The following is a 9,430-nucleotide window of genomic DNA, read 5'->3' as shown; positions in this document are numbered from 1 at the left end:
GTGTGTGGGGGGGGGGGGGGGGGTGGAGTGTCAGTGACTGCAGAGCACCCGGCTGAACAAAGCTACAGGGGGCAAGCGGCTCCCAAGGGGGCATTTGCCCCACACCCTCACCTGGCTGGGCCCCCCGTCAGCGTGGCGTCGATGACGTGTTCATTGTTGATGCGGAACATGTAGATTCCTCGGTTCTGGGGCCGGAAGAGCAGAGACAGCCAGTTATGCAGCCGCAGGGGCAAGGGTGTCCCTGGGAGCAGCCCGGGCTCTGAGCCTGCAGGGTGCTCCAGCCCCCCCCCCCCCCCAGCCCCACCCCTCACACCTGCTCCTCGTAGATCTTCTCGCGCCGGTTGGCCACCTCGTTGCGGATGATGGTGCCGATGTACTCGATGACCATGGTGTGCTTCTCCAGGTCCTTGGCGGCGTAGAGCCCCAGCCCCTGGATGCGGGAGCGCGCCAGGTACACGTTGTTCTTCCACTCGGTCTTGAGGCGGCGGTACTGCGAGGACTTGGAGTGCACGAACTGCTTGCTGTAGGGCGTGTTGGTCTCGCCCGTGAAGGTGCTCTGGTAGGCCTTGGACATGCTGGTGCTGTTTAGGGTGTGGGGCCTGCGACAGGCGGAGAGCATGGGCACGGCGGCAGTGGGGCAGATGGGGGTGGGGGGAGGGACCAGCACTGACCCCCAGCCCCAGCACATGGGGCCCCAAGGGAGTGGCTGGGAGAGCCCAGCCCATTGGGGCCCAGTTTGCAATCCCCTCCTCCCCGGCCCAGCCCCAGGCCTGGGGAATCCCAAGCTCCAACCCAGGCCACGGCCCCTCCCCCACAGGTGGCCCCCTGAGGGGAATGGCCCTCCTCCCCCTGCCCCGCTAACCGTTTGTAGTGGGTGAGGATCTTGGGCTCGGAGCGGGCGCAGCCGGTGGGGTTGATCATGAGCGGCAGCTCCATCAGCGGGTGGCGCCCGTAGCGGAACAGGTAGTTCTGGCAGCTCTCCACGCCAGGCAGCTGGGAGGGACCAAGCAGAACCCGCCGTGGGTCGGATGCCAGCACCACAGTCCTGGTGCCTGCAGGGGACCCACTGAAAAGGACGAGCCCTGTTCCGCACCCCCGTCCCCTCGGGGTGCTTCCCTGAGTGTGCCCAGCCGGCACCAGCACCGGCCCCTGTGCTGGGCCAGGGTCCCCGGGGGAGTCCCGGCCGATGTGGTTCCGAGCGTATCGCCGGGTGCTGTGTCCCTCCCACCTCCAGCCTGCCCCTCCCATTGGGTGAGGGGTTCAGGGCTCCCCTCCGGTACATACGGACTCGGCGATGCGCAGCACCGCGTGCACCGTGAGGCCAAAGAGCTCCTCGCCTTTCAGGTACTCGGGGAAGAGCCGCAGCATGTCCGCCTCCTTCCTCATGGCCGCCACCGGCTCGATGATGCGGTTCCAGACGGCTGGGGGGGGGAGGGAAACATGAGACTTGGCTTCCTGACCTGCTCCCCGCCAGCCCCCCTCACCCTCAGCAGTGATTCCCGGTGGCCAGGCAAACAAGCCCAAGGCATCAGCTCCCCCACCACTGTGAAATGCAGCCACCTCTGAGGCGGGCTGCAACAGCAGGTTAACAGCCACAGAATTATGCTGCCAGAGACGGGTCACCCAGTGCTCCAATGCAGCCAGCTCTAGGGTGGGACACAGCAGCTGTTTATACAGGGATCCCCCCCGCCCAAGGCTGAGCCAGGCCCAGTCTCACCCTGTGGCGAGGAGTCGGTGAAGACCAGGTCCTCCAGGCCCTGCTCGATGACCTGCACCACGAACTCAGGGCGCCCGTTGTTCTCGCAGATGGTGCAGCGGTAGCAGCAGCGGCGGTTGTTGGTGCGCAGGCTCCAGTAGATGCGGGTGGCCTCGAAGCCCACAGGGTAGAGGGCTGTGACGCTGTGGAAGTCGCCCATCTGGTGGGGCAGCAGCTGGCCGATGGCGTGGAAGAGCAGGCCGCCCACGCGGAACATGTGGAGGCGCTCGCCGCGCTGGATGATGCTGGCGATCTGCTTGACCTCGTCGCGCTCGATGTAGACGCGCCGGAAGACGGTGAAGGTGCTGAGCTCCTGGTCGCAGGGGCCTTTGAGCTTGTGCAGCGGGCACAGCATGGTCTTGTCCTTGAAGAACATGCACTTGGCCCGGATGGCGCAGGCGAAGTGGTAGACGCTGGGGCAGCGGATGCGGTTGCAGCTGTTGGTGGCGCCCGTCTTCTGGCACAGGGAGCACTTGGTGAGCAGTCCGCGGTGCAGTGCCCCCTCCACGTTGATCAGCGCCCCGCCCTGCGTCTCGTACACCTCACTGGACCACAGGGCGCAGTTCAGGTGCACCCAGAGGTCCAGGTCAAGGTTGAGGAGGCGGGCGGGCCCGTCGGTGGCACCGTCCCCCTCCTCGTGGCAGAAGCAGCACTTGCGCAGGTCCCGGGGCACCTTCTCGGGCCGCAGGGTGGTGCCCAGCTTCTCGATGAACTCGGAGATCTCCTTCTCGCCGTCCTGCTTGGCGCCGCCCTTCTGGATGGTGATAAGGAAGCGGAGCCGCTTCCACCGCACCCCCTTCCACTTCTTGAGCCGGGGCCGGGGCTCCTCTCCCTCCTCTGGGGGCCGCGAGCGCTGCTTGAGCTTGGGCGGCGAGCGCGCCGCCTCCTCCTTGGAGGGCGGGGAGAGGGCTGGCGGGGAGGGGGGTGCGGGGGCCACCTCAGGGGGTGCCTCTGGGATCCTGTCCCCGTCGGCGGGGCTGGCAGGGGAGGGGACGAGGGGGGACAGGGGCGGGGACGGCTCCTGGGGCAGGATGGAGAGCTGACGCACGTCCAGGTTGGAGACGTTGTTCACGTAGCAGTGCTGCACGGCCTTCTCCAGCCCCGGGCTCTCCTGGGGGCACAGAGCAGGGCTGATCAGAGTGCAGCCGCAGGGGCTGGGCCCAGGGCTTCTCAACACCTCCCCCCGCCCCGGAGCCAGACAGCCTCGCTGTGGGGACTGGGGGGCCTCACCCAGGAGATCAGCCCAGCCAGAGGCTGCCAAGCCAGAGTGCGGCTGGCCCTATGCTTTGACCTTCAGAGCTGCCCCCCGCCCCGATTCCGGCCCCGGGCCAAACACCCACCCCCCCGCGCCTGAGAAGCCCCCCGCTGCGCGTCACTGACCTGTTTGAGCAGCGTCAGGATGTCCTGCTCATTCTTCAGGCTGTACCCCGGCAGCATGGCATCAAACTGCTTCAGCCACTCGGTGCCAGCGTCGGGGGCTTTCCCTGCCAGTGCCGCCCTGGCCTTGCCACCGAGCCCACCTACGAGAGAGACGGGTCCCCATGGCTGCACCGCAGGCTCCCAGCGCCCAGGGGGGGGGGATGGAGAAACCCTCTGTTCACAGGGCTCCTCCCCCAGCGAGGGGGTCCCAGGGCCTGCCCGATACTCACCAGCCCCGTCCGTCTCCACCTTCTTGGCCTCGGGCCCGGAGCCCCGCACCGGGCTCTCAGGGAACAGCACCTCGTAGGAGCTGGGGATCTTCATGCGGAGCAGCTCGGCCACGGCCACCATGACGCCGTTCAGGTTCTGGGGGAGCAAGAGGCTGGGTCAGAGACGCCGCTGCGGCCCCAGCCAGGGCAGGACCCTGCTCCCGAGCTCCCCAGGGGCAGGGCCCGGCGAGACGATGCCAGGGGGCTCTCCGCATGGGCCGAAGGGAGCCCCGGCCCTCCCCACTCCCCCCACACGCGGCGCCACCCCCACCTTAGCAGCTGCGGCCGAGACGGTCAGCATGACGGAGACTTCGCTGCCTTTCCCCTTCTCCCATGCGACGCCCTGCGCCAGGGCCACCTTCCCGCCGTGCTCCCCGAAGGCCTCCCGCGCCTCGGGGGGCCTTGGGTCAGGGAACACTGAGAGCAGGAGGAAAGACAGTTTAGGTGCGTGCGGCGCCCACCCCCAGCTTCCAGGGACCCCCATGCACCCCCAGGCCATGCCAAGAGGACATGCCTCCTGGTCCCTCCCTGGGTATCCAGCCCACTTCATAGGGTCCCCCCATACACGCTGCCCCCAGCCTCCAGGCCAACCCAGCCCACCCCCCAGGGCCCCTATACACACTGCACCCAGGCCAACCCAGCCCTTAAAGGGGCACTCGCCCACGGGGATATCCTTCCCCCAGCTACCCAGCCCACCTTTCTAGGACCCCCACCCCTACCCCTGCCCGTGCCCACCTGGGATGCTGGCCCTGGGGATGATGGGGATGACGGGCGACAGCACCCGCTCCGGCAGCTCCAGCTTCACCTCGGCCAGCAGGGGAAAGCGGGGCGGCTCCTCGCCCAGGACGCTCTCTGGGGACGAGGCGGGGACGATGCTGTCGGGGGAGTCGCTCTCCTCGTCGCTCTCCATCCTGAGAGGGGGGACGGTGGTGAGATCCCGCAGACCAGGGACCCCCCTGCCATCCCTCATGGGAGCCTGGGGGGCCGTCGCCCCCCCCCCACTACACCCAGGAGACTCCCCACAACCCCAGCCCCCCCCAGTACAGTGCTTGGCACGGCCAGGGGACACCCCCACCCTCCCCAAGGGAACTGGAGAGGGGCAAAACAATGGCCCAGCCCAGGACGGGAGCCCACCCCCAGCCCAGCCGGCTGCTCCCCCAGCCCCTCACCTCACGTCCTCGGTCTGGTTGTGCGGGGGCGTGGGCAGGGCCGCCAGCAGGTCCAGGCTCTTCACCTCCACGGCTGGCGCGTCTGGGCAAGGGAAGGAGGGCGAGGGTCAGGAAGCACCAAGGCCTGGCGCAAGGAGCCAGACGCTGTCCTGCCATGGGCATGCGGCCCAGCACATCAGCCCCGCCCCCGGTCCTACAACTCCGCCCCTGCCCCATTAGCCCCGCCCCTGGCCCATCAGCCCCGCCCCCAGCTCTACAACTCCACCCCCGGCCTGTCAGCCCCTCATCCCTGGCAGAAGCTCCTCCCACTTCCCATCAGTACTGCTCCTGGGTTGGCCAGCAGGGGGCACCGAGTACCCACACAACCCCCCCCACCAGAGGTCATCGCCCCCCTCAGACACTGCTCCCCTGGGGAGGGGGCAGGTTGGCAGCTCCAGCCTGGGCCCCAGCTGTGGGACAGGGCGTGTAGCCCTCGCTCGCCTTACCCTTCCGGCCTTCGGCTTCCCGGGCCTGGTCCGGCTCCTTGGGCTGCTCGGCCAGCTCCTCCGAGGAGGTGACGCCGTTCACCATCTTCTGCTGCACGGAGGGGGGTGGGGTGGGGGGCAGCGAGGAGGGCGGGGTGGGCGGGTTGCTCAGGTTGTTCTGCCGGAGAGGATCCATCATGGATGGTCACTGTCAGGCAGCATCCCGCCCTGCCCCTCCCTGCCCCAATCCCTGCTCTCCCTGCCCCCCCCCCCCAAGTGGGTGGCTCAACTCTGTTAGTTCACCCGCAGATGGGGAGACTGAGGCACGGGGCCTTGCCCACGCTGGGGCGGGCGGTACCTTGGTGAGCAGTTGGGTGTAGTAGTCGGGGACACTGTCCAGCACGGCGCTGCCGAACGCCCCCTTCAGCTGGCTCTTGCCGTTGATGGGGCTGCTGCCGAAGGGCGCGAAGAGGCTGAAGTTGGCCGTGATGGTGGGTTCCACCAGGGGCAGCAGGGAGAACTCCTGCGGGGGGAGGGGGGAGAGATGCAGTCAGGAGGGGACACCCCCGAAACTGCCCAAGCCATGAACGTGTGGGCAGCTTCTCCCCTCTGGGCTGGTACAGACAATGGGGTACCCCCCTCCACCCCAGCGTTCCCTCTCGGTTTGTACGTCCATGTGTGGAATGAATTTTGTTATGGGCACCAATATGGAGGTGACACGCACAACAAAAATCATGTGGTGGAGGTGGGGCCGAGGGGTGCTGGAGGGGGCTCAGGGCTGGGTGCAGGGGGTGACGGTTCCCACTAGGGGTGAAGGCCCTGGGATGGGGATGAGGAATTCAGAGTGCGGGACGGGTCTCAGGGCTGGCACAGAGGGTTGGGGTGGGGGGATGGGCTCTGGGGTGGGGCCAGGGATGAGGGGTTTGGGGTGCAGTCTGCCCAGGGGCTGTGGTGGGGAGAGAGGACTCCCCCTCAGCCCCCTCTCGCTGCAGCAGCTCGGGGCCGGGGGAGAAGTGCCTTTTCCCAGCTGCGGCAAGTCCGGGGCAGGTCCATGCTGGGGCCGGCGGGGAGAAGTGCCCCCCCCCCCCCCCGCAGCCCTGAGCCCCTGCACACAGCTTAATAGGCAGCTGCACGGTCGCGCAGCTTAGAGCGAACTTCGCCCCCCACCCCACCCCCAGATTGGGGCCCCCCGGCGTGCGACCCAACCAGACCAGACCAGACGGCCCTGGGAGACCCGCCAGTCCCAGCCCCTGGAAATGGCAGGGCCAGGTCCGGGCTACGCGAGGTGCCGGGGGGCAGGGGAAGGGGCAACGGCCGTTACCTGCTTCAGCTGCTTCATTAGGGCCTCGCTGGATTTGAGCCCATCCTCCTTGCGCAGCTTCTTGCGGGAGGCGGCCACCCGCTCCCCGCTCTTCTGGGCCCGTTTGGGCTTCGGGGCCGGAGGCTTCTTGCTGGCGGAGGGATCCTGTGGGGAGAGGGTGAGTCGCGGGGCTGCCTGCTGCCCCACAGGGCAGGGGCTGGGTGCGTGCCCTGCACACCACTGCACTGACCCCCCCCACCCGCCGCACACCCCCCCATCACCCTGGCATGGCCCCCGCTCACCTCTCGGCCAGGGGGAGCCGCCTGCAGCCTCTGCTCCAGCCCTGAGAGCTTGCCCTCGCTGTGCCCGTTGACCTCCGGGCGCGGCCCCTCGGCGGAGCACTGCGACGCCAGCTGCACGTTCTTGGCCCGCAGCAGCTTCTGCAGCAGCAGGTGCCCGGCCTCAGACCTGGCGCCCGCCAGGCTGCCCATCAGTAGATTGTTGGCCGGGGCGGGTGCCGGATCCCCGTTGGCCTCGCGTTTCACAGCCTGGCCCCCGCCCAGCACGCACGGCGCTGTCTCCTCCTTGGGCTCCTGCTTGATGCAGAGCCCGGGGGCCTGGGCTGGCAGGGCCCCCCCTTGCAGAGGAGAGGCCTGTGGGCCTGGCCTTTCTACCCCCTGCCCGTTGACTTGACTCCCGGCCGGTGGCTTTCTCGATCCATCCGTGGGCTCCATGCTGGGAGAGGAGTGGGGACCCTGCGCTGCCGACTCCCAGTGGCCAGGGGTCCCGGCAAAGGACTCCTCCCCTGTTTGGCTGGGGGGAGGCTTTGGGACCGCGGGCACCGGCTCCGCCAGGAGGCTGTTCTGGGTGGGCGTCAGCCTGTGTTCGGGCTGTGCCCCGGGGCTCTGTGCCACACTGGGCGGCCTGGCCAGGGTGGGCGGGGAGGCTTCCTTTGGCTCTTGGGGGCTCTGTTCCCGGCTGGGTGGGGGGTGCTGATGCACAGAGCCCAGGCTCACCATGCTCATGGGCGGCTGGACCGGGGCAGCTGCCGGCGGGGCAGAGAGTCTGAGCACCCCCTGCTGGGGACTACGTCCTGCCAGCGCCGTGTGCACCAGCTCCGCCAGCGGCTGCTGGGGGGCGCTCAGCGGCACTCTCTGCTGGCCGGCGGACGCCTGCTCCATGACAAACCCTGGCTGCATCTGCTCGGCAGCAACGGAGGGGCCGGCTGGCCGGACCTGGAACACTGTCCCCGGCTGCCTCGGTTGCTGGTGCACCACGGAGGCCTGCAGGGCTGAGGGGGGGGGTGGCCCCTGCTCGACGGATGCCTGGGCCTGCCCCGGGAAGGGGCTGGGCTGCCTCAGCGCCTGGCTCTGCTGCAGCAGGCTCTGCTGGTGGCGCTGCACCAGGAAGGCCTGCAACTGCTGCTGCTGCTGCAGGGTGAGGTGCCGCAGCTGCGGGTTTTTGGAGATGACGCCTTGCAGCTGAGCTCGGATTTGGCCCATCACGGGAGCGGACACCTGGCTCAGGATGCTCTGTGCATGGGACACCTGCGGGACCAGCATGCTCTGCTGCGGCTGCCCCATCAGCCCGGCCTTGTGCTGCCCCGCCGGGCTCGGCAGCCGCTGGCCCACCAGCCCTTTCGCTTGCTGTTCTAGGCTTTGTGCTGGCGGTTGGCCCACAATCCTTTGCGGCGGCGGCAGCTGGACCATGATGCTTTGCCCCTGGCTCGTCATGCTCCCGGGCTGCTGTTGCTGTTCTGCCCCTGAGCTCGGCGGGGCCAGCAAGTGAGGCCCCTGGGCAGGGTCCGAGTGCGGCTGCTCTGGCCTCATGCTGCCCCCCAGCTGCGCCAGCCCCCCGCTGTTCTGCAGCGGTGGATGAAGCAGGTTGCTTTGCTGCAGGCCCCCCTGCATTCGCTGCGGCGGCTGCAGCTGCAGGGAGCTCGCCATGATCTGCTGCGGGGAGGGCAGGGGGCGGGGCTGCTGCTGCCCCGGCTCGGGCTGGTGTTTCTGCGGCGGCTGCTCCTGGCTGGCCAGTGCCAGGGGATTGAGGTTCTGAATGCCCTGCTGCTCCTGAGTGCCCATGTGCGGCTGCCCCCCGAGGTCCTGGCTGCCCGGCCCACCCACAGCGGCCGACAGCTGAACCGGATGCTGCCCCCTGCCCTCGGCACCCTCTGGGGGCAGCACAGCGCTCTCTGCCCCGCCCTGCTGCTCCTTGGCGGCCGTGCCCTGCGGGGCTGGCTGAGCTCCCTGACTCAAGTGCAGCATGGAGGGGGACTGGCCCAGGGCCCCATGCTGTGGAAAGTGCTGGATCTGCTGCTTGGCAGCCTGCCCCTGCCCCAGGAGGCCCGGCTGGGCGGCCTGCCCCTGCCCCTGCCCCTGCCCCAGCAGGGCCGGATGCTGTGCTATAGAGCTCTGCTGCTGCTGCTGGGTCAGCAAAGTCCGTGACTGGCCCAGAAGTCCCGCCTGCTGCTGCTGCGCTGGCGATAAAATCAGCCGGTGGCCCATGAGGCCGTGAGTTTGCTGCACCAGCTGGGGCGAGCCCAGCACCCTCTGCTGGTGGGGCGCTAACAGCACCTGCCTCGGGGGGTTCTGGTGGCCCGCGACGCCCTGATGCTGCAGCATGGACACCTGGGAGTGCCCCATCATCCCTGGCTGCGGCTGAGGCGAGAGCTGCTGGACCAGGATCCCCTGCTGCTTCGGAACCATGGGCTGCCCCCCACTGCCCTGCTGGGGAGCAGGGGGCTGCTGCAGTGACGACACCTGTCCCAGCATGCTTTGCTGCTGCTGCGACACCTGTCCCAGCATGCTTTGCTGCTGCTGTTGCTGCGACACCTGTCCCAGCATGCTTTGCTGCTGCTGCTGTTGCGACACCTGTCCCAGCATGCTTTGCTGCTGCTGCGGCTGCTGTTGCGACACCTGTCCCAGCATGCTTTGCTGCTGCTGCTGTGACACCTGTCCCAGCATGCTTTGCTGCTGCTGCTGCTGCAGTGACACCTGTCCCAGCATACTTTGCTGCTGCTGCAATGACACCTGTCCCAGCATGCTTTGCTGCTG

General features: G+C 68.5%; 1 protein-coding gene across 1 annotated transcript in view; it reads right to left on the bottom strand.

The window, feature by feature from the left end:
* The window catches only part of KMT2D (lysine methyltransferase 2D), a 12,995-nt gene extending 3,691 nt beyond the window's left edge, over positions 1-9,304 (bottom strand). Inside the window, exons 1-14 of the mRNA XM_026659601.1 lie at positions 6,680-9,304; positions 6,399-6,542; positions 5,436-5,600; positions 5,099-5,255; positions 4,614-4,695; positions 4,180-4,355; positions 3,716-3,861; positions 3,406-3,541; positions 3,137-3,276; positions 1,718-2,867; positions 1,285-1,421; positions 863-993; positions 314-599; positions 112-185 (exon numbers count right to left, since the gene is read on the bottom strand). Coding sequence (XP_026515386.1) covers positions 112-185; positions 314-599; positions 863-993; positions 1,285-1,421; positions 1,718-2,867; positions 3,137-3,276; positions 3,406-3,541; positions 3,716-3,861; positions 4,180-4,355; positions 4,614-4,695; positions 5,099-5,255; positions 5,436-5,600; positions 6,399-6,542; positions 6,680-9,304 — 5,549 coding nt within the window. The remainder of the gene's footprint in view (positions 1-111; positions 186-313; positions 600-862; positions 994-1,284; positions 1,422-1,717; positions 2,868-3,136; positions 3,277-3,405; positions 3,542-3,715; positions 3,862-4,179; positions 4,356-4,613; positions 4,696-5,098; positions 5,256-5,435; positions 5,601-6,398; positions 6,543-6,679) is intronic.
* Positions 9,305-9,430: the final 126 nt, after the last annotated feature.

Source organism: Terrapene carolina, unplaced genomic scaffold (genome assembly GCF_002925995.2).
Source record: "Terrapene carolina triunguis isolate 2854851 unplaced genomic scaffold, T_m_triunguis-2.0 Scaffold641, whole genome shotgun sequence".
NCBI classification, from domain to species: domain Eukaryota; kingdom Metazoa; phylum Chordata; order Testudines; family Emydidae; genus Terrapene; species Terrapene triunguis.
Note: the sequence above shows the minus strand (reverse complement) of the source record. Positions and strands in the feature narration are given on the sequence as shown.